The following is a 24622-nucleotide window of genomic DNA, read 5'->3' as shown; positions in this document are numbered from 1 at the left end:
TAGATTCTGGGAAGATGTTTGGATGGAAGATTCACCGTTATCCCATCAGTATCCGGCTTTGTATAATATTATTCAACATAAGAATGTGTTAGTATCAACAGTGTTTGCTACTCAACCTATTAATATCTCTTTTAGAAGAGGCTCGAATGATAATAAATGGTTACAATGGATTAATTTATGTCAGCGCCTAATCACTGTGGATTTAACAACTGAATCAGATAAGTTTGTATGGAGACTTACCGACTCGGGTAGTTTTTCTGTTAAGAGTATGTATCTTGATCTCATGAATGGACACACTGTTTATCTTCGGAAATACTTATGGAAACTAAAAATCCCATTGAAAATTAAAAATTTTATGTGGTTCTTGAGTAATAAGGTGCTCTTAACTAAGGACAATTTAGCTAAAAGAAAGTGGAATGGATGTCAAAACTGTTGTTTTTGTGCTTCACGTGAAACGGTCAACCATTTGTTCATCGATTGTCCTTTTGCGAAGATTGTTTGGCGCATGATGTACTTAACTTATAATATTCCTCCACCGGCTAATATTACTAATATGTTTGGTAGATGGCTTAATGGAGTACGAAAGGATGATAAACAGAAAATTCGAATTGGAATATCGGCTCTTTGTTGGGCAATCTGGAGAACTAGAAATGACATTATTTTTAACAAGCAAACTGGAACTAATTTTTTGCAGGTTATCCGGCGAGCTACTCATTCGATTCAACAATGGGTTTCTTTCTCCCTTTGAAGCAGCGGAAGGATATGGTTACTGGATGCAACCGGATGCTAGTGGTTGCTCAGGACTTCTTTTTCTAGGCCACTGGGTGGCGGCATCTTCATAGAATAGCAAATGCATAGCTTTTCTGGGGGCCGTATTTTTGTTTGGCTGATTCATGTATCCACTTTAGTCGATCCATGATTGTAATAAGTGACTTCGAGTTCTTGGAGAACTGATACTATGGTTTAATAAAGCAAGCCGTGTGCATCTATTGATGCAGAGGGTGGGGCAATGCTCATTTATCTAAAAAAAATGGAGCAAACAAGACTTGTCCGGTTAGATACTTGCCGAGCTGCTGGATCGTTTATGATGTAGCGATGTTGCCACTAGCTAGGTGAAAACTACATGGAAAACGTCTTGATCTAGTGAAAAATTCTTCAGGAGTAGTGCGGGTTGTTTAGCATCTACCTAAGAAGTCACAATCCCTTGCATGTGAACCACCTCTTCTCCAAGATCAAGAAGAGGGAAGAATTGTGACAACAGATAAACTGATCTGACGTGAAATTTTCCTTTAATGAGAATATTTTCTCATTTTGATGAATATGATAAGACCGAAATGCTATTGTTGTAGATGTAGATGTGAATTGTTTGAGCTTGACTGTGGAGGTGCATAGGGATATAATAGTGACTGCTGCATGGAGGCTGATTGTTTTCGTGTGGATGACTGATCTCCACTATAGAAAACCAGGACGATAGAAATACAAAATTTCAGACAATTTTCTTGCGAATTTTTGAGCTATGCTAACAAAACGAAAATTCAGATAAGTGACAGACAGACAGTTGCCCTAAAAACGAAAATTCAGAAATGTGTCGCGCAGTTCAATCCCTACCTTTTTTTTGGGTGCATCCAATCCGGGAACCGTCGACGAGCACGAGACGATGCGGCTCGCTGCGGCGGCGGCGGCCCTCCGCTCCACGGCGGCGGCCCTCCTCACCCGCTCCCGCTCCCGCTCCCGCCCACACCCTCTCCCCTCCTCTCTGCGCCGGTCCTCCCTCCCCTTAGCCCGCCGCCGCCGCCACTCCTACTCTTCCACCTCCACCGCGCTCGACGACCCTCCGGCGACGACTGCGCCTCCCAATGTTCCACCCTCCCCCGCTCTACCACCGCCTGCAGAACAGGGTGGCGGAAGAAAGGCCGTCCGCCGGCGCATGCACAATTCCCCCGAGGGCCTCCTCATGCACAAGCTCGACATCTGCTCCCGCGACGCCGACCTCCCCACCGCGCTCGCCCTCTACGACGCGGCGCTCCACCCGGCCACCGCCATCCCGCTCTCCCTCAACCACTACAACCGCCTCCTCTACCTCTGCTCCACCGCCGCAGCCGCCGAGTCCGCCGACGCCGCCCGCCGCGGCTTCGAGATCTTCGCCAGGATGGAGGCCCAGGGCGTGGAGCCCAACGAGGCCACCCTCACCAGCGTCGCACGCCTCGCCGCCGCGCGCCGGGACCCCGCCACGGCGTTCTCCCTCGTCCGCCGCGTGGCCGCCGCCGGCACCCCGCCGCGCCTCCGCACCTACGGCCCCGCCCTCTTCGCCTACTGCGACGCGGGGGATGCCGACGGGGCCGGCCAGGTCGAGGCCCACATGGACGCCGCGGGGGTGGTGCCCGAGGAGACCGAGCTTGCCGCGCTGCTCCGCGTCAATGCCAACAAGGGGAAGGCCGGCGAGGTGTACAGGGTGCTGCACAGGACGCGCTCACTCGTCAGGCAGGTGTGCGAGACGACCGCCGAGGTTGTCGAGGCATGGTTCCGGTCGGACGCTGCTGCGGCGGCGGGAGTGGAGAAGTGGGACGCCGGAAAGGTCAGGGAAGGGGTGGTGAAGGGCGGTGGCGGCTGGCATGGCCAGGGCTGGCTTGGTAAGGGACAATGGGACGTCGGGCGGAGCGAGATGGACAAGAATGGTAAATGCCAGCGTTGCGGGGAGAAGCTTGTGTGCATAGACATCGATCCTTCTGAGGCTGAGACCTTCGCCAAGTTGCTCACCAAACTCGCATGCAAGCGGGAGGAGGCCAGGAAGAATTTCCCACGGTTTCAGGTACATTGTTTGTTCCCTTCTCTTATCCCTACAAGTTGATTCAACAATTCTTACACACAATTCAATAAGAGCTAAAATGAGGATTTTCTTGTCATGTTTGGCTGATAAAGAACTTGGAATGGTTAGAGCTGATTCATTAGTTTGGTGTGCTAGACCATTTTAAAGGGAATTCAGGCATTTGTTTGTGGCCCACGGCTGTTAACAGTTTCAGGGCCAGTGTTCATTGTCTCGCCCTCACAGGGTACAAGTTGACTCAACAATTCTTACATGCAATGCAGTTTCCTTTACATAGCACCTTTCTAAAGTATTTCCAAGCATTATAGGGTAGTGCTAGTACACACAGTTCTTTCCTTAACACCATACTAGGAAGCTTTGGCGCGGCGGCATGCCACGCCCGTCGGATAATATGGATTGCTGTAAGAGGACTGTGGTAATCTTCCAACCTCTTAATTACGATTCCGGGTGAACAATATCATGGCGTAGTCTGGTAGGTCATACTAGTGTGTACTCATGTCAGGAGTATAGTTTGGACCCAATGTTCTTCTTTTATAGTCGTGGACAGTTTATGGTTGCGGACAGTCTGTACTCATTATATGCTCTCAGCCCTCAACAAAATTAGTTATCCTCTACAAAACTATACTCTTTAGAGATAAGTGGTAAGCAGCACCTGTACAAAATCGTGATTAAACAGTCTTTCGCGATATCAAAAAAGTGATGACGCTTGGACACTTAATGGAGTCGATTCTGCGTGTAAGATGGTCTCGTTTGCACCAGCACTCGCCTTTGGTTTGTGTGAAGTTTACTGCATGGAAAAGAGTTCACTGTCAGTATTGTTGGTCCCTACTATTGCTTCTCTCATTTGTTTGAAGTCCATGCCAAAATTTGACATGGCAACAGACAGCCTTCTGAACAGTGTTAAAACTGAACTGTTTCTTCATCTTATTATCTGAATTAAAAGGTGGCAGCTTTACTCAATCACCTTCTTAAAATACAGAGCCAAACCTTTATCTAGCAAGGAAAAGGACACTTCTTAATCTTGATCTTGCAACTGCGGGTCGATTTTGTAACCGACTCCGATTGGATATTCCTTGTCTTCTTTTTCTGAAAAAAATGTATAATATTATGCACTTATTCAGACTAACCTCAAGACCAGCCCTCCATCCATGATACTAACTTCCAAACAAACTTAGTAGAATCATAAAAACATGTCTTCTATGCATCAGTAACTACTAAAAGGATCTTCCTATTACTAATTCTTGCTTGATTTTTTCTAGTGACATGTTCAGCATGACTACAATAGTACATAGATCTGAAACCATCATCTCTCAAACAGTAAGACATCGCTAGAATTCAAAGAAGTGCTTTACATGATTGAGTGGCTTATGTAACAATCATGTTAACCATATTGAGAATGATTACAACAGGCTGAAACTTGGAATTCAGCAAAGTACCTTCCATGAATGACCTCGCCTACATCCCTTTGGCTGTCCTCATTCCTCAACTTCGTTCTTACTCAACCAGAACCTCAAGCAGAGTGGAAGCTATTTATAAATTATGATCATGCATGACGTAATTGGATAGCTTTGTTTGCTAAACTCGGTGGAGTAAGAACGACAGTGATATACGGTCACAGCTCTTGGAGTTCTGTATCGAATCACAGGATATCAAGATGACGGGATGGCACATCCATTTAAACTGAAAAACCATGCGGTATACAAAGCTAAGTAATCAGAGAGATATCTTTGCATACTTAGTTGGTCATATGGCACTGATAGCATAATTAAAGTAGAAATAACAATTAATCGGTACCATTCCGGATATAAATTGGACTTTCTTCATAGTGGACCTCGTGGTTGAGGAAGTAGTGGTTAATTTCGTGAAGGGTAGTTAAATAGAATAATTCTGAAGTACATAAGATTGGTTAAAATGAAAAAGAGAGGAAATAAACAAACCATGAAACAAATAAATTAGAGATATAGTAACATAAAACACCCCTTGAATTGCAGAACGGTTGCCATAATAGGTAGTGAGGTTGCAACTATCACATCACAAACCTGATAAAACTGTGAAACATACTTATCATCAAAACTGAAAACATCAGGGCCTCCTTAATTTTTTTAGAATGTACCTAAAGTAGTTCTAATTAAACATTACAGCGCTCTTCAACTAAAATATTAATTGTTACAGATTCCACAAATCACATATTTTCTAAGAACTTGTTTTTAAATAAGCAATAGCTCTCTACATGACTATCACTTAATGGCCAAAAACGTGGCATCTGTTTTTTTCAACATAGTGATAAAGAAAGCACACAGAAGACAGCTAAACCTTAATTATGATTTGATCTGCATATTTGAGATGTATCTGTACCAATGCAGATCTGCATCACGGGAGGCCAATAAACAGTCCAGTACAGGAATGAAAGCACATGGACAGCTAAACCTAAATATGACTTGATCTGCATATTTGAAACATGTCTACATATACCAATGCAGATTTACATGCTTCATACATGAGATGAAATACGGGAACACTAATTCAGACAAACACATATACTCCAAGGAACATGAATGATATGAAGTTCTACTGGCGCATACAAAAACCAACATGTCAGCTCACCATTTTATCAAACCTGCCGTGAATTAAGAAGTTCCAACAAAACACATGTGAAACCAAATGGATATTTCTTGTAATAACTGAACTGATAAAAAATGCGACCTCAAAGTCTAACTATTTGAGTCATTACCAAGTTATTGCCTTTGTCCATGATTTTTTCTTATGTGCTGCAAATAAACTTCTCCATGCTGCAAAATAAACAACATGAAATCAATCTTTTCTGTTCTAACATGTAAAAATAATAATCACATTGATCAAACTTACCCTGAATTAACAAACATTACTTGAACACCACATGGAAACATCAAACATATAATTTTATCCAAGAAAATATAGAATTTCAGGGAAACAACTTTGAACTAATTAAGCACATCAGTTCATTCCCAGGTTCTCCAGAATCCATACAGGGAAACTAAGATTTTCAGATCAGCATGTATCATATGCTCCTGATCTTTTGTTGACCAGATATAATGGATAAAGCAAATTTATTAGGGATTTGTTCTGAAAGAAAGTGGCAACTGAAGAACCTCATAAGCATGAAACAAAGAACTTATACATGCAATTACTAGAGTAATCAACACCTCATGTTGTAACTTGTAAGTTCTAACAACATGATCAGCTGTTGGAAATGGCACAAAGGACTCGGGATGACAGTATGGCACATCCAAACAGAACCTGAATAAAACCAACCAAATGACCCGAAGTCGAAAAGAGCTCACCGTATATAGATGTGGCGAAGACTGAGCCACCCGGCCACGACTATCGGACGTCTCGCTGATGTGTGAATGGAGCTGGATCACAGTGGCTCGGCCAAAAGCGAGGGTGTTGCAAGCAAATCACGGAGATAGGAGCGACTCCATGGGATGATGGTGTAAGGCGCTTTGCCGAAGCCCTTGTCGGCCAGTAGAGGTGAGCGCGGTCGCAGGAGGCTCATGGTTGACGCACCGGCTGTGGTGTTGCTCCCCAGGGCAGAATTGCAGGTCAACCGTGGGGAACCGGTCATCTGCCGACGCGCCCTCGTCCCCTCTTCAGGTGATTTCATAAGTATCTGTACTAAAAGAAGATGAAAGAGAGATGGCCAGATCGAGATGATTGAGGAAGGGTAGGAGGGTGAATAGATCACCTAGACGCCAGAATACCCGTGCCGGTGGCCCCCAGGCTCGTCACCGAGACCGTGATCTACGTGCCCGTGGTCCTGGAACCCCCGCAAAGCTCGTATGGCTGGGTGTTGTGGAGTCGTCGGCGCCAGCAGCCCATGAGAAACAAAAGGTTTGCTTGCTCCCATGGCTGCACTGCCTGTTGTAGCCTTGTTGATGCAGGAGGTGCTGCCTCCTATCATCTGCTTCCTCCTAGATAAACAGCGGCAAGGCTGGGCGAAGCCACGGGAGAGGTCCGACTGGCGCAGTGGCAAATGGGAGCAGCGGCCGCCGCCAGTGCTGTGCCACTTCACGGGAGAGGAGTGCTGTCATTGGGCACCTCGCTTGATAGAGACCCATGATCGTGCAGGTCGGAAGGATAGAGCAGCTGTGTGGCGGTGGTGGGTCTGTTACGTGGGCAGCAAGAAGAAAGCGGGTGACACACAGACACACAGCTTCACGAATAGCCGGGATAAGCGGCGACTATAAAAATAAAACAAAGGGCACCAAATGCACGGGGCTCAACCGGTTGGCTAGAGGCAGGAGCGCGGCCGGTGTTCCTATAGGCAGGTGAAAAGATATGAAAAAGAGGGAATCTGGAATAGCCGGTAACCAGGGGGAAAGACCTGAAAATAAATCATTCGGAAATGAAATCAGTGGAGAGAGGAACCGACCGACGGGAAAAAGGTACACACATCATTCGGCGGTTGAAGAAACAGTGAAGAAAATAGGGCTTCTACAGTGCCTGGATTGCCGCGAGATGTGCTGAAGTGTACGACTTTTATAGTGTATATTATATATTATGTGGAGTTCAGTACAACCTAGGATGATGTTTCAAGGCCCCATCTTGGCATGTTGGCTGATAAAGAGTTTTAGAATGGTAAGATCTAATTTTAAAAAGTGATTGCATGTGTTTTGTTTGTGGCTCAAGACTGTTTAGTGGATCTAATTGAATTCACGGTGAGAAACTTTATGGAGACATAGAATGCAACACCTATCTGTACCGAGTTCTCTGCTTTCGCTGTTAGATAAGAACTAGCATAGGTTAAGAAGCTTCTCCTGTCAGTCTTTTTGTTATGACAGATGTCCAAGGAGCCGCACCAATTTCAGCGTGTATGGGGCTCTATATAGTAGTTATATTAAAGAAGCTTCATTCATCATGCACCAGTCTCTATTTTACTATAGACCGAAGTAGCTGTGGCGGCACTACGCAGTGACTGATGTCACAGGTTTTGACGCCTTGCACTGCCACTGCTAAGTGGTCATGTCATCAGTGCTCATTCAGCATGTTATTCTTCTTCACACGTTACCTCTTGGTTTAAGGTTCTAACCTTAATAACCAAATCTGTTTCTGTGGAGGTCCTGACTGTAAACTATAAGTTTATTTCTCACCAGGAAATGATTGCTTCACAGTCTTTTGTACTGTTGCTTTTCATTTAACTCCTTATATTCTAGTTGATGCTTTCTTTATCTAATTGAGAACCTGGTTTCTGCAGAAATGGCTCCGTCGCCATGGACCATTCGATGCTGTTATCGATGCTGCTAATGTTGGCCTTTACAATAACAAAACATTCAATTTTTCTCAGGTAAAAGGTCATTTGTACTGCAAAGTAGTAATTCTATGATACACTTATTCTTGACATGAATGCAGAGACACAGCTAACAGTACCAATTATGAACCATGCTTTTGTTGTAGGTGAACTCTGTTGTAAATGGCATACAGAGAATAACTAAATCAAAGAAATTGCCACTGATTGTTTTGCATAGTAGCCGAGTTAATGGTGGTCCTGCAAAACTTCCACAAAATCAGAAGCTCTTAGAGGGTTGGCGAAATGCTGGAGCATTATATCCTACTCCTCCTGGTTCCAATGATGATTGGTGAGGCCATGTTTCCTGCTTCACATAACAATTGGAAAATGCATCATTAGGTGTGTCGCTTACCAAAGCTAGTTGGTAGTAGCTCTAATGAAGAAAGCATTGTGTTTTTCACAGTATTTTGTAAATTTCATTAGATAGCGGTGAGAGATGTCCCCAATTGAATAATTTATTCTATAGCCCAAAATTGTTCTCTACTCTTTCCAGTTTCCACCATTGCAAATCATTTATTTCCTTTTGTGCTCCAGGTATTGGCTGTATGCAGCAGTTAGTTGCCGTTCGCTGCTTGTTACAAATGATGAGATGCGGGACCACCTGTTTCAACTTCTTGGCACTAGTTTTTTCCCCAGATGGAAAGAAAAGCACCAGGTTTGTTTCTGAACTGCTGCTCTATGTTTTTAACGAGACAATGCAAAGGTTGCTCTGAAGTCCTGGCTCAGTGTTGAAGCCTTAGTTATGGAACCCCAAAACTTCCTCCGATTATTTCTCTTAAAAATTCAGTGTAAATAACCCTAGGCAACTCTATGCAGGTCCGGCTAACATACTCAGGGCGTGGTCCTACTTTTCACTTGCCGCCTCCTTATTCCATTGTTACTCAGGTGATGATTAATCTAACTCTGAGCCAAAAAATGCATTATCCCTCGGCATCAGTAGCATATGGATAAGTGCTGAATAAAATGGTGCTGTCCTCCTTGGATGCAGGAATCTGAAACTGGAAGCTGGCATGTACCGACGACAACCGGTGATGACATTGAGAATCCACGGCAGTGGGTTTGTGCCACTAGGAAATCTTCAGTGGTTTGTGCAACTACGAAAACTTCGGAGGAATCATCTGCTCGGCCGAAAGCGAGGTTAAGCGAGATGGGCTGGTAGACTATGCTAGGCCTCATTGGGGGTGCGGGAGCATATACCACAATTAGAATAAACACTGAGGTTCTGGCCTTGGTAAGTCCAGTTAAACTTGCTTACGATTGAACATGATGGATAGGTAGGCCAAATAGTTAGCTGCTCTTGAGAGTCAGGATATGTAGTAAGTTGAGCTGGCCAATGTCTGTGAAGTAATTTTGTCAAGATAAATGTTGAAGCCACATCAATTTCAGCTCATATGGGGTTTTACGCAGTAGCCATATGTGAGAAACTTCATTCAGCATGGCATGCAGTGTCAATCTTTTTACAATCGACCTAAGTAATCATATCCTCAGTGTCCAGCCAACATGTTATTGCTCACACATTACCTCTTGGTTTAAGTTCTTATCGGCAATAACCAAAATCTGTTATCGCTGATGGCCCGACTATACTTTACAAGTTCATTTCTCACGAGTCACGGGGGAAGGTTCAAGACCTTTGGTTCTGTTACTTTTGATTTAATTCCTAACATTTTGCACTTGAAGCTGCTCTGTCTATTCGGGAAAGTGGTCTCTGCAGTCGTGCCACCATGGACCATTTGATGCTGAAACCGATGCTGCTAATGTTGGCCTTCACCATAGCAAGTCCTTCAGTTCTTCTCAGGTAAAAAGTCCTTTGTCCTACAAAGCAGTAATTCTGTGATACGATCCTTCTCGGAATGCATGCTGAGACGCACAGCTGGTAGTACCAGTTACGAACGATGCTGGTTTACAGAATTTTGTAAATTTCAATGAGAGATATCACGTGAACGATGCTGGTAGTACCACCACTGGTGAACGGTCCTTGCCTTGGACCGCACGTGCATGCTTAGCTGTACTTATGAGACTTCAGGCATGTCTATCACGCTCGTGGTGCCATTATTTGAACAAGCTGGATCTGAGAAAACGATGGAGCGAATGTGACACGTTCGAGCCCGGGCCTAGTTGCTAGTATAGGCTAGGATGGTTACTGGTTTCGTGCTCACTCGTGGGCACTTGCAGATCCAAGGAATAGTTTTGATGCTTGATGATTTGCTGGACCGACTACGATGCGGTACTATTGCCACTGGCTAGCAGTGACATTTCCTTCTCTTTTTTCTTGGAAGACAGTGACTGTTCACTTCGTCCTCTCTTCTCCTGTCGAGTAGCTTTGGTGATAATTCCTAACTCGGGCACCATGAGATGCATGTTCCCGTCGTGGCTGCAACCACTATGGCATATCCTTAAGCATCATCGCATTGCAATCTACTGTATACCGGAATAGAGAGATCCTGGATAAGAAAACTGGTATGTCAAATACGTACTATTATTTGTGTGTATATGTTCTGCTGATTTTTTTTCCAATGGTGGACACGACATTTATCTTACGTTCCACGTGAGTTGAAACCACATGCCTATGTGTCAACATTTCAGCGTCCCTGGAGCAGTACAACTTAACGTATTGAACTTCAGAGGACACACCTATGTCATGAACTCCTGCATGCCAACAGCTGGCGATAGCGTGCGGTTGCTTGAACTGAACTTCTGTTTCAGTGCTTTGGCTTGGCCTGAAAGCCGGTCCATGAGGCTGTACAAACCGATCTCCACTCTTGTCAAATCGTAGCAAACTCAGTAGTACTCTTTAGGCAGGGTGGTCCAAGTGATCATACATAAGAAACCACAAACACGAGAATGGTCGGCCACATGTACAAATTCGTAAATACTCTTGTATATCGATGTAGACTTGGAAAGGAACGTGAGCTGCTTCGCGGATATTGCTTATCCTACTAGCAGTTTCAAGTTTCAACTGCTAGTAATTAAGATAGTTACATTCATGAGTGTGAAATTTCTATCGGATACACGGCACATTTTTCTGACCTGCCGTCCTCCCATCCACATTCCAGAATACCGATTGATCTGATTGGGGAAAGATCAGCAATCATATCAGATTAGAGATCAAGATCAGCAATCATATCACTTCAGAGATCAGCTATCGTATCACTTTAATGTTTCTTGGCGCGATGCTGTCATACACACACAATCAGAGAGTTATAGATACAAAAATTATCTGTACCTCATTTTATATTCTGTCTTTGATCCCATTTGCGGGAGATCAAAATTTCAGCGTAGAGACTTTAAAGTTCCGAACTCTGCCAAATGAAGTAAAGCGTAATTTCTTGGATTTCTCAGAATGGCTCGTCTGTTTCTTTTCACAAAAGGCTGCAAAACCCTGAAATCATCTCCACTAGCTTCTCAATCGACTGAAAATCTAACCTGTTTTATGGGTCAGCCTCATTTTACACGTCAGAAATGTTTGGAAGCGGTTAATTCAGTTGGAAAAGAAAGCGGAAAAGCGGGGAAAAGCATCGCTGCAAAGTGCAGAAAATCCTAAACCCACTTCCGCCAGTGCCATCCGGAATCTAGAGAACACTTCACATTAAAGATTTGTTGTTGGTGCGTTATGTTTGAAAGCAACACCCTGAACTTTTCCCCCTGTATAGGGGGACTTTTTACTCTGAACCCCCGTCCGTTTACTTGCAATCGTTCATCCATACGTTGGTTTCATGCAAGCGTTGGTTATTTGTCCCGAAATCATGTGCTTTATGTCATGAATAAACTGCCAGTCTTAAGGAGGCATCGTCTCCTGACTAAGTGAGTGAGTGCATGTAGTAGTAGTATGTTTTTAAGCTCAATTTCTCAAACATCATAGTAAGATTTTTTAATTTTTGCGGTCAAATTAAATTAAGCAGGAATTTATACTGATGCAGTGACGCCTACGGGTGCCATCGTTCCTTCTTGAGGGGTGTCGGGTGTACTCCTTCCCCACTCCCTTCGTGTACCATGAGAAATCCTAAGAGGCTAGGACTAGTCGAGGCATTAGCGTCGTCATCGTCACATTCCTTCTTGAAGATGTTGCTTGGTACGCTACGATTCGGCGGCATATGAGCATGGTGGGACTTCTTCGGAGGGCGCATCCGTTGTGGATCATCATCGCTTTTGTTGATCGAGTATTGTTGGCATTAGTTTCTCTTGCTTTCTCTTTTGTGTCTCTTTGGTCTTTTTGTGTTGTTTGTGGTTCCTATATTAATATAGCGAGGCGAAATCCTGTTTCGAGGAATTTATCGGTTCATATGAAGACCATGTGAGAGTAAGCAAATGAGAAAGGGAGAAAAGAAATGAAGGCAAATAACTATCCGAATACATTGCATAAGACTCAAATACTCTCTGCTAGTACTTTTATTCAGCCGCAATAGCGAGCCATTGCTGCAGCTGCAGTACACACCATAAGGTCCACAACCCATAACTTAGACCGAGCAAATCACACTTTCTAATTCAAACACGTAAAGCAATACTATTGGTAGAGGAAATGTGGGATCCCTGAATTCTAGCACGCACTTCAGTTCAGTTCAGTTCGCCCATACGCCAGCTCCTTGACTTCTTGAGTTCTTGCAGATAAGTAGTCCCTGAATTCTTGTTAGATGGCGAGGACGAGGCCCGGCAGCGACTTGCGCGCGCGGTCAGCGCGGCGGCTCTGCCACAGGCACTTGGGCCACTTGGGCGTGGGCGCCGGCGAGGAGGGCGCTGAAGAGGTGGAAGTAGACGACGAGGAGGAGGCGTGGCTAGGAGAGACGATTGTGCTGGGGTTCTTGCTGGCGGCGGCGGCGGCGGCGGAGAGGCGGGTGACGGTGAGGTCGGTGTTGAAGTACTCCCTGAGCTGCGTGATCACCCCATCGGGTCCGACGGTCCAGGCGTGCACCCAGTAGAGCTGTCCGCCAGCGTCGGCGCCTCCCTCGGCGATGACGGTGGAGCCGAAGGCGTCGACGGAGCGCGGGGCGAAGGTGAACTGGGCGTTGGTGTCGGCGCCGGTGAGGAGGCGCATCATGTGCTGGTGCGCGGGCGGGCCATGGAACCACCACTCGAGGTCCGGGGCGAGCAGCTCCTGCGCCCGGCGCGCGTCGCGGGCGTTGAGCGCCTCGTACAGGCGCAGCACCAGGAACTTGCCGCGCTGCTCCTCCGTCTCCCTGCCGCCGCTACCGGCGGTGAGCTCTGCCAGCTTCGCGTCCGTCCCGTACTGCGGCGGCGCCGCCGCTCCGGCCTGCTGATGGCTAGCCAGTTCCTGACGCGAAGCTCCGCGCAGGCTCCGATCTCTCTACTGGCTGGAAGAGAAGTGGAGAGAGGGAGTTTCCTGCGAACAGAGGCACAGCACTCGGACGAGTCGGTGTCTCGTGGCAACTCGACGAGTTGGAGGCGGAAACAGAGATGAGAGGCGGGGCTGCTTTTATAGGCGGGGACGGCCGGAGGCGGCTACATCTAGAGCATCTCTATGAGATGCAACATTTACAGTTTTACAACACCTGTCAGATGTTGTATATTTCAGATTTGCTAATATAAGGATGAAATTCATATCTAACTGATTTGAAAACTTAAACAAAATCCAAATAATACAAAATATTACATTGCATAAATAGTTTATCATTATTACGTGAATAGTTCATCGTCCAGTTGCACGCAAATCAGCTCACAAATAGGCATAGTAGTTACCCATCCGAAGGCGTCGTGCAACTTCCTATCGGCTCGGGAATGTACTTGAGCAACTCCGTCCCCATCCAAAACCGGCGACGGAACCACTGGTCGGGATATATCGGTGGGTCGGCAAAGTAATTGCGCGTCAGCCGGCGGTCAGCATCAAGCCTCTCCAGCTGCAGCTTGGTATGACTGAGGACTAAACCGCCATGCTTCGGACACTTGTTCTTGTGTCCCCGCAATTCAAGAACCATGACGATGATAAATTCAATTGGTCTTTTTTCCATCAGACATTCAGGATGAAAGGTTTTTCAAGAACCAATTGTGATTCGTGTCAATGATGATACAGGACGCTTCTTCCAGACACGAAAAGGTTTACGCCAAGGCCACCCTCTATCACCACTTTTATTCAACATTGTGGCGAATATGCTCGTTATCTTGATCGAACGAGCTAAATCTAATGGTCAAATTGAAGGAGTGATCCCACATCTAGTAGATGGGGGTTTATCAATCCTTCAATACGCCGATGATACAATTTTATTTATGGAACATGATCTCGATAAAGCTCGAAGTTTAAAGCTATTTTAGCTGCTTTTGAGCATTTATCGGGACTAAAAATAAACTTCCATAAAAGCGTGTGTTCTGTTTTGGTGACGCTCAGGACTCAGACGCTGAATATTTTGGTTGTGGGCAAGGCCCGTTTCCTATCAACTATCTAGGCATCCCGATTCATTATCAAAGATTAACGGTGGCCGAGTGGAAATTAGTTGAGGAAAGCCTTCAGAAGAGACTTAGTACTTGGAAAGGTAAAATGTTATCCCTTAGAGGAAGATTGGTTCTCATTAATTCAGTGCTCACCAATATGGTGCTGTATATGATATCCTTCTTCATTTTGCCAAAAGGTGTATTACACAAGCTCGATTATTATAGATCGAGATTTTTTTTTGGCAAGGGAATAGTAAAAAAAGAAATATCGACTAGTCAATTGGTCTGTCGTATGCCATCCTAAAGATATGGGTGGGCCAGGAGTTCACGACCTTGAAGTCAAGAACTCAGCGTTATTAGGTAAGTGGCTTTTAAGCTACTAACCGAAGATGGCGTATGGCAGACCATGGTTAGAAGAAAGTACATCGGTGACAATGCGTTATTGATACGTCCATTTTGCATCACTATTTTATATCATAATTTGCTGTTATTCATTGATATATTTCATATTTGGAGATGATACTTATGTTATTTCATCTATTTTGCATGTTTCATGATTATTGGAGGATCGCGCACCGGAGTCAGGATTCTGCTGGAAAAAGCGCCGTCAGAATGCAATATTTCGGAAGATCAACAATTGACGGAATTTATATGAAAAATCCTATTTTTTCAGAAGATGACGAGAGCCAGAAGGAGGAGACGAGGAGGGCCGCCGTGGGCCCACCTCACAGGCCGGCGCGGGCCAAGGCCTGGCCGCGCCGCCTTGTGGGGAGGGGGCCCACAGCCCCCTCTGGCCTCCTCTCCTTCGCGTACATCTTCGTCCCGAAAACCTAAGCTCCAAAGGATAGTCGCGAAGAGTCACAGCCGCCTCTGCGGGGCGGAAAACACCAGAGAGAAAAGAGCTCTCCGGCAGGCTGAAATCTGCCGGGGAAATTCCCTCCCGGAGGGGGAAATCGACGCCATCGTCACCGTCATCGAGCTGTACATCATCTCCATCACCATCACCATCATCTCCATCACCATCACCGCCGTCTCCACCGCTGCACCTCGTCACCGCTGTAACAATTTGGGTTGGATCTTGATTGTTTGATAGGGGAAACTCTCCCGGTATTGATTTCTACTTGTTATTGATGCTATTGAGTGAAACCATTGAACCAAAGTTTATGTTCAGAATATTATTCATCATCATATCACCTCTGATCATGTTCCATATGATGTCTTGTGAGTAGTTCGTTTAGTTCTTGAGGACATGGGTGAAGTCTAAATGTTAGTAGTGAATTATGGTTGAGTAATACTCAATGTTATGATATTTAAGTTGTGGTGTTATTCTTCTAGTGGTGTCATGTGAACGTCGACTACATGATACTTCACCTTTATGGGCCTAGGGGAATACATCTTGTATTCGTTTGCCAATTGCGGGGTTGCCGGAGTGACAGAAACCTGAACCCCCGTTGGTATATCGATGCAGGAGGGATAGCAGGATCTCAGAGTTTAAGGCTGTGGTTAGATTTATCTTAATTACTTTCTTGTAGTTGCGGATGCTTGCAAGGGGTATAATCACAAGTATGTATTAGTCCTAGGAAGGGCGGTGCATTAGCATAGGTTCACCCACACAACACTTATCAAAACAATGAAGATTAATCAGCTATATGAAGCGAAAGCACTAGACTAAATCCCCGTGTGTCCTCAAGAACGTTTGGTCATTATAAGTAAACAAACCGGCTTGTCCTTTGTGCTAAAAAGGATTGGGCCACTCGCTGCAATTATTTCTCTCGCACTTTACTTACTCGTACTTTATTCATCTGCTACATCAAAACCCCCTGAATACTTGTCTGTGAGCATTTACAGTGAATCCTTCATCGAAACTGCTTGTCAACACCTTCTGCTCCTCGTTGGGATCGACATTCTTACTTATCGAAAATACTACGATACATCCCCTATACTTGTGGGTCATCAAGACTATTTTCTGGCGCCGTTGCCAGGGAGTGAAGCGCTATTGGTAAGTGGAATCGGTAAGGGAAACTTTTACTGTTTGTGCTGATTTTATTTCTGCCTGCTGCCATAATTCATTATGGAGAGATCTTCTCTTGAATTTTTATTTGGAAAATCTACTACTACTGCAAAGGTAGTGGATGAGGCGCCAGGTGAGGAAGAAGTTCCATACAAAATACCTATGAAAATTATTGAACGTGTTGTGGATAACCGTTATACAGGGGATGGAACTGTCCATCCTGGAGATCATTTACTGTTCTTACATGAATTATGCGGTTTATTCAAGTGTGCAGGTATTGCTATGGATGAAGTGAGGAAGAAGCTATTCTCTATATCGCTGTCTGGTAAAGCGGCGCATTGGTATAAATTACTGGATAATGGGGATTCTCTTGAATGGAATGATATTGTGCCCCGATTTTATTCTAAGTTCTATCCTCCAAGTGAAATTCACAAAGACCGGAACCGCATATATAATTTTTGGCCTCATGATGGAGAGAGTATTGCCCATGCGTGGGGGAGATTGAAGTCTTTAATGCTCAAATGCTCCATTCATGAGCTTCCTGGTAATATTATTATTGATAATTTCTATGCAAGACTTTCTTTTCAAGACAAGACCTTGCTGGATACTTCTTGTTCTGGATCATTTACACACAACAAAGAAGAGTTTAAAAGGGACCTTCTTAATCGGATCCAGGAGAATACTGAAGGATGGGAGAACGACAAAGATAGAGAGTCAGGTATAAAATATGATTATAAATGCATTGAAGCTTTTATGGATACTGATAAATTTCGTAATATTAGTGCTACTTATGGTCTTGATTCTCAAGTCGTTGCAAATCTTTATAAAGCTTTTGCCTCTCATTATGAATTTCCTAAGAAGAACTTTGATAAGTATCATGAACCGTATAAAGATAAAATTGATTCATCTATAAATAAATGTGTTGTAATTGAAACTGTTGATCATGTTATTCCTGAAGCTTATATTGAAAAAACTCCTTTCCCTGCTAAGATAAAGGAGTATTCTGTTATAAATAGTGCGGTTAATAAAAGTGAAAAGAAACCTATAGAACCTGAAGAGCAAATAAAAGTTGAACCTGCTGTTGCAATAGTTAAAGATCTTGTGACTGAAAATGTGGAGGATGGTCATATTATTTTCTGTGAAGATGCTTCTAATATTGTTTCACATCCTAATAAGTCTAAGAAAACTAGTGTTCCTATGCTATCTGTTAGAATTGGTGATCATTGTTATTATGGTTTATGCGATATTGGTGCAAGTATTAGTGCTATTCCATATGAGCTTTACACAGAGATTATGCACGAAATTGGTTCTTGTGAACTTGAAGATATTGATGTGGTTATTCGGCTAGCTAATAGAGAAACTATCTCTCCAATTGGTATTGTTCGAGACGTGGAAGTTCTATGTGGTAAGATTAAATATCCTGCTGACTTTTTGGTACTTGGTTCTGCTGCTAGTAAGTATTGTCCTATCATTTTTGGTAGACCTTTTCTAAATACTTGTGGAGCTGTTATAGATTGCAAGAAAGAGAAAATTTTGACTAAATTTGCTGGTGAATCTTATGAGTTTAATTTCTCTAAATTTGCCAAAACTCCTTATAAAGCTGATTCGCCTAATAATGATTTTAGAGTTGAACAATGTGCATCTATTGCTCTTGCTCCTAATAATCCTTTGCAGCAACATTTGGAGAATAGTGAGAGTGAAGTTTTTAGGGAAGAAAGAAATGAGCTTGATGAAATTTTCCTTCGTCAACCTATTCTTAAGCATGATTTACCGGTAGAAGATCTAGGTACAACACCACCACCAAAGGAAGATCATGTCTTTGATTTAAAACCATTGCCTGATAATCTTAAATATGCTCATATTGATGATAAGAAAATATATCCTGTTATTATTAGTTCTAAGCTTTCAGAGATTGAAGAAGAAAGGTTATTGGAAATATTGAAGAAACAACGAGGAGCTATTGGCTACACTCTTGATGACTTGAAGGGGATTTCTCCCTCTATTTGCCAACATGCCATTAATATGGAAGATGATGCAAAGCCTGTTGTTGAACATCAACGTCGTCTAATTCCTAAGATGAAGGATGTGGTAAGAAATGAGGTATTAAAACTTCTTGAAGCTGGTATTATATATCCTATTGCTGATAGTAGATGGGTTAGTCCTGTGCATTGTGTTCCTAAGAAAGGAGGAATAACTGTTGTACCTAATGATAATGATGAGCTCATCCCTCAAAGAGTAGTTGTAGGGTACAGAATGTGCATTGATTATCGAAAAGTTAATAAGGTTACTAAGAAAGATCATTACCCTTTACCTTTTATTGATCAAATGTTAGAAAGGTTATCTAAAAATACTCATTTTTATTTTCTTGATGGTTATTCTGGGTTTTCACAAATTACTGTTAAAACTAAGGATCAAGAGAAAACCACTTTCACTTGTCCCTATGGAACTTATGCTTATAGACGTATGCCTTTTGGTTTATGTAATGCTCCTGCTACTTTTCAAAGATGCATGTCTGCTATTTTTCATGGCTTTTGCGAGAATATTGTAGAGGTATTCATGGATGATTTTTCTGTCTATGGGAATTCTTTTGATAATTGCTTGCGGAACCTCGATAAAGTTTTGCAGAGATGTGAAGAAACTAACCTTGTTCTTAATTGGGAGAAATGCCACTTTATGGTTAATGAAGGAATTGTATTGGGACATAAAATTTCTGAGAGAGGTATTGAAGTTGATAGAGCTAAAGTTGAAGAAATTGAGAAAATGCCCTATCCCAGGGATGTTAAAGGTATTCGTAGTTTTCTTGGTCATGCTGGGTTTTATAGGAGATTTATTAAAGACTTCTCCAAGATTTCAAAACCTCTTACTAATCTTCTTCAAAAAGATGTACCTTTTGTTTTTGATGATGATTGCAAGGAAGCTTTTGAAACTCTAAAGAAAGCCTTAACAACTGCTCCTATAGTTGAACCTCCTGATTGGAACTTACCTTTTGAAATTATGTGTGATGCTAGTGATTTTGCTGTAGGCGCTGTTCTTGGACAGCGAGTAGATAAAAAATTAAATGTTATTCATTATGCTAGTAAAACTCTTGATGCTGCTCAAAGAAATTATGCTACAACTGAAAAGGAATTGTTAGCTGTAGTCTTTGCTTGTGATAAGTTTAGATCTTATATTGTTGATTCAAAAGTTACAATTCATACTGATCATGCTGCAATCAGATACCTGATGCAAAAGAAAGATGCTAAGCCAAGGCTTATTAGATGGGTGCTTCTGTTGCAAGAATTTGATTTGCATATTGTAGATAGGAAAGGTGCTGATAATCCTGTTGCTGATAATTTGTCTAGATTGGAAAATATTGCTTATGATCCTGTACCTGTTAATGATAGTTTTCCAAATGAACAACTGGCTGTAATAAAGGTGAGCTCGCGAGATAGCCCTTGGTATGCTGATTATGCTAACTTTATTGTTTCCAAGTACTTGCCTCCAACCTTTTCAGCTCAGCAAAGGAGGAAATTCTTTTATGACTTGAGGCATTATTTTTCGCATGACCCACACTTATATAAAGAAGGAGTGGATGGTATTCTGCGAAGATGTGTTCCCGAATATGAACAACAAGAGATATTGAGTAAATGTCATGGTAGTGCTTATGGAGGACATCACGCCGGAGACAGAATCGCGCAAAAGGTTCTACAATCAGGTTTTTATTGGCCAACTCTCTTCAAGGATGCAAGGAAGTTTATTTTATCTTGTGATGAATGTTAAAGGGTTGGTAATATCTCCAGACGCAATGAAATGCCTATGAATTATACTCTTGTTATTGAACCATTTGATTGTTGGGGATTTGACTTCATGGGACCTTTTCCCTCTTAAGAAGGTAACACTCATATACTTGTTGCTGTTGATTATGTTACTAAATGGGTGGAAGCCATACCCACAAAAAGTGCTGATGGTGAGACCTCTTTAAGAATGCTTTTAGATATTATTTTTCCTCGATTTGGAGTTCCTAGATATATTATGACTGATGGAGGTTCTCATTTTATTCATGGTGGTTTTAGAAAAACTCTTGCTAAATATGGTATTAATCATAGAATTGCTTCTGCTTATCATCCTCAAACTAGTGGGCAAGTAGAATTATCAAATAGAGAGATTAAATCTATCTTGCAAAAGACTGTTAATAAATCTAGAAAGAATTGGGCTAGTAAATTGAAGGAAGCACTATGGGCTTATAGAACTGCTTATAAAAATCCCATGGGTATGTCACCGTATAAAATGGTTTATGGAAAAGCTTGTCATTTACCTTTAGAACTAGAGCACAAAGCTTATTGGGCTGTAAGAGAACTAAATAAAGATCCTAAACTAGCCGGTAAGAAAAGATTGCTACAACTGAGTTCTCTAGATGAATGGAGAAGTGAAGCTTATGAGAATGCTAAACTCTTTAAAGAGAAAGTTAAGAAATGGCATGATAGAAGAATTATCAAAAGAGAATTTAATATTGGGGATAAAGTCCTATTGTATCGGTCTCGTCTCAGATTCTTTGCAGGTAAATTACTCTCAAAATGGGAAGGACCCTATGTCGTTGAGGAGGTATATCGTTCAGGGGCGATTAAAATTAGTTCTCTCCAAGGCGATGCCACACAAGTGGTGAATGGACAAAGACTCAAGCATTATATCTCAGGTGATTCTTATAATGAAGATGTTGATGTTATTCGAGTGGAAACTCCGGAAGCTTTCATCAAAGGACAAATTGACAGTCCGACAGAGTTTGACTTTGAATAGGTAACAGTACAGGTAATAAAAAGTTTGCGTTTTACTTTCCGAACAATGTTTTTGCTGTTTTTGGAAAATATGAAAAATTACAAGATCGAAACGGAGTGGAGGAGACGCACGAGGGCGTGCCCCCATAGGTCGGCGCGGGCCCCATCCTAGCCGCGCCGCCCTATGAGGTGGGTCCCTCGTGGCCCCTCTCCGACTCTGGTTCGACCTGGTACTTTCCTTGTGTCGTAAAAATTCCTGCTATATAATCCCCCGAACCCCTGGATGTCCGTATATCGTTTTCTCGACGTGTTTTGTTTCGAGCTATTTTCTGCCAGGTTCTGCTCCGGATCTAGATCCATCATGTCTTCGTCGGGAACTCCGAAGGACAGCTTCTTTGAGGACGTCGTCAACCCGTACATGAATGAGCTGAAGATGCACCCCAAGGAATTGCTGCTCGTAGATGGGGAGTTGCAGATCAAAGATGTTCAGGGTCCTAAATGAGAAGGAAGCTTGGAAGACAGGATGGAGAAGCTAGAACAAGAGGTCTTCAACTACAAGATGATGGCTGAGCGTGAGGTGGATATCTTCCACAAGATTGTGTCTGAACTTATTGATGGACACAAGAAGGAGACTGCAAAGCTGTGGGACGACATCTTCTCGCTTCACGACACCACCAACAAACTCCAAGCTCAACTCTATGATGTTCAGAATCAAAACTGTGAGTATGAAAACATGTTTAAACACATAAGTTATGCTGCTAGTTTCAGGATTCCCGAGACCAAGATGTCGTTTGTTGATGGAGAGGCTCTTCCTTGGAAGTCTGATGATGGGAATTCATCATCACCACCGCCGAAGGAGTAATTCATCATCGGTATTGGCATCCCCTTGGTTTGTTCCAAGCTTGGGGGAGTGCCGCGGTATCACATCATCACTATCTTTTACTTTTTACTATCAAGTAGTGTCATATCATGAGTAGGGAAGTTATCATATAAGATGGGTTGTAGTGTGGAAGTATCTCTCCTTAGTTGGTTGTCTATGTATCCCTTGGTGTGAGTTATCGTTATGGAATATTAATGAGGAGTCTTATCATTTACATATTGCACATCTTATTTTAGTTTGCAATCTCTATTATATGATTGATCTTGTTATTAGTATTGGTATCACTTTGGGAGCATTGAATAAATCTATTTGGTTTTGGCAAACTTAGCATTGGTCAATAGCAACAACACTTTGAGGTTTAAGTAGAAAAGAGAAATACATGTAGATATGTTGTTTCATTGTCTTTCTTTCTTGTTAGCTCCTGAGCTTATTATTCTGAAGTTAAAATTGTTTGTGCTTACAAGGAAGATGCATGATTGTTTCTATCACATGTATATTTGTTTGTTTCCCTCAACTCTTATGCTTGCTAATTAACCTTGCTAGCCAAAAACCTGTACCGAGAGGGAATGCTTCTCGTACATCCAAACCTTAACCCAAACCTATGCCATTTGTGTCCACCACAACTACCTACTACATGGTATTTCCTGCCATTCCAAGTAAATACTTTGTGTGCTACCTTTAAACAATTCAAAATTTCCTATCTCTTATTTGTGTCAATGTTTTATAGCTCATGAGGAAGTATGTGGTGTTTTATCTTTCAATCTTGTTGGGCAACTTTCACCAATGGACTAGTGGCTTCATCCGCTTATCCAATAATTTTGCAAAAAGAGCTGGCAATGGGGTTCTCAGCCCCAATTAATTAATCTTCATAATTTTACAAATAGACACTCCTCCATGGTATGTGATTGTTGGACGGCACCCGAGGATTCGGTTAGCCATGGCTTGAGAAAGCAAAGGAGGGGAGGAGTGTCATCTAAATAAAACTAAAATAAAAAGGCACTCCTTCATGGTATGAGATTGTTGGCAGGCACCCGAGGATTCGGTTAGCCATGGTTTGTGAAAGCAAAGGTTGGGAGGAGTGCCAACCTAAAATAAAACTTTATGGGAGCCGCTCTTCGAGAGTTTGTCTGGCAAGGGGGTTAGAGTACCCTCTACCAGTCGTTGACAACAACAAACACCTCTCAAAATGTTACTTTTACTCTCTTTATATGATTTCAAAACTGAAAAAGCTCTAGCACATGATTTAATCCCTGCTTCCCTCTGCGAAGGGCCTGTCTTTTACTTTATGTTGAGTCAGTAAACCTATTTCCCTCCATCTCAAGCAAGCATTTGAGTTGTTGTGATCAAACCATTTATATTGTGATTTACTTCATCATGTCTTTTACTCTTCCTTGTTTAGTACAAGTTTTATCCGAATGAATATAGCTTTGAAAGCTATCAATGATTATGAGGAGATTGTTATGATTGAGTATGCAAGTTGTGCCATATAAACTTCAACATGAGAGCGCTGCTCGATAGATAAGTATAATCTGTTAATTGCTCCCTGACCAAGAACGAAGTTTGCCATCACCAATTATGATTTCTTATGCACCTTTATTTGTGATTACCTTATACTTGTTTCAAGTTGAATTATATGAGGAAGTTGTTCACTAGAATGTCTTGTGTGAATGAATATGATGCTTCTTGTCCGTATTTTATTTATCGACTCTTCACTCCATAAACATGTGGTCCTGTTTACCGAGTTCAGTTTCGCTTGGGGACAAGCGAAGTCTAAGCTTGGGGGGAGTTGATACGTCCATTTTGCATCACTATTTCATATCATAATTTGTTGTTATTCATTGATATATTTCATATTTGGAGATGATACTTATGTTATTTCATCTATTTTGCATGTTTCATGATTATTGGAGGATCGCGCACCGGAGTCAGGATTCTGCTGGAAAAAGCGCCGTCAGAATGCAATATTTCGGAAGATCAACAATTGACGGAATTTATATGAAAAATCCTATTTTTCCAGAAGATGACGAGAGCCAGAAGGAGGAGCCGAGGAGGGCCGCCGTGGGCCCACCTCACAGGCCGGCGCGGCCCAAGGCCTGGCCGCGCCGCCTTGTGGGGAGGGGGCCCACAGCCCCCTCTGGCCTCCTCTCCTTCGCGTACATCTTCGTCCCGAAAACCTAAGCTCCAGAGGATAGTCGCGAAGAGTCACAGCCGCCTCTGCGGGGCGGAAAACACCAGAGAGAAAAGAGCTCTCCGGCAGGCTGAAATCTGCCGGGGAAATTCCCTCCCGGAGGGGGAAATCGACGCCATCGTCACCGTCATCGAGCTGGACATCATCTCCATCACCATCACCATCATCTCCATCACCATCACCGCCGTCTCCACCGCTGCACCTTGTCACCGCTGTAACAATTTGGGTTGGATCTTGATTGTTTGATAGGGGAAACTCTCCCGG

The 24622-nt window shown here is 43.1% G+C and overlaps 2 protein-coding genes and 1 long non-coding RNA gene across 3 annotated transcripts; 1 reads left to right on the top strand and 2 right to left on the bottom strand.

The window, feature by feature from the left end:
• Positions 1 to 1593: 1593 nt before the first annotated feature.
• Positions 1594 to 9629, top strand: LOC127295746 (proteinaceous RNase P 1, chloroplastic/mitochondrial). The gene is made up of 6 exons (XM_051325737.1): positions 1594 to 2809; positions 8058 to 8147; positions 8258 to 8439; positions 8685 to 8805; positions 8967 to 9035; positions 9139 to 9629. The coding sequence occupies exons 1-6, from the start codon at positions 1658 to 1660 to the stop codon at positions 9307 to 9309; spliced, it is 1785 nt and encodes a 594-aa protein (XP_051181697.1). The 5' UTR covers positions 1594 to 1657; the 3' UTR covers positions 9310 to 9629.
• LOC127295747 (uncharacterized) lies at positions 2989 to 7099 on the bottom strand. Its single transcript, XR_007848086.1, has 5 exons — positions 6145 to 7099; positions 5556 to 5613; positions 4261 to 4453; positions 3789 to 3910; positions 2989 to 3611 (listed from the first exon to the last, which is right to left on the bottom strand). It is a non-coding gene; the product is annotated as an uncharacterized lncRNA (long non-coding RNA).
• A 2847-nt stretch (positions 9630 to 12476) lies between the features above and the next one.
• LOC127295743 (senescence associated gene 20-like) lies at positions 12477 to 13565 on the bottom strand. Its single transcript, XM_051325736.2, has one exon. The coding sequence runs from the start codon at positions 13180 to 13182 to the stop codon at positions 12775 to 12777; it is 408 nt and encodes a 135-aa protein (XP_051181696.1). The 5' UTR covers positions 13183 to 13565; the 3' UTR covers positions 12477 to 12774.
• Positions 13566 to 24622: the final 11057 nt, after the last annotated feature.

This window comes from Lolium perenne, chromosome 4 (genome assembly GCF_019359855.2).
Source record: "Lolium perenne isolate Kyuss_39 chromosome 4, Kyuss_2.0, whole genome shotgun sequence".
In the NCBI taxonomy this organism is placed as follows: Eukaryota; Viridiplantae; Streptophyta; class Magnoliopsida; order Poales; family Poaceae; genus Lolium; species Lolium perenne.
This window is presented reverse-complemented; position numbering and strand designations above follow the sequence as displayed.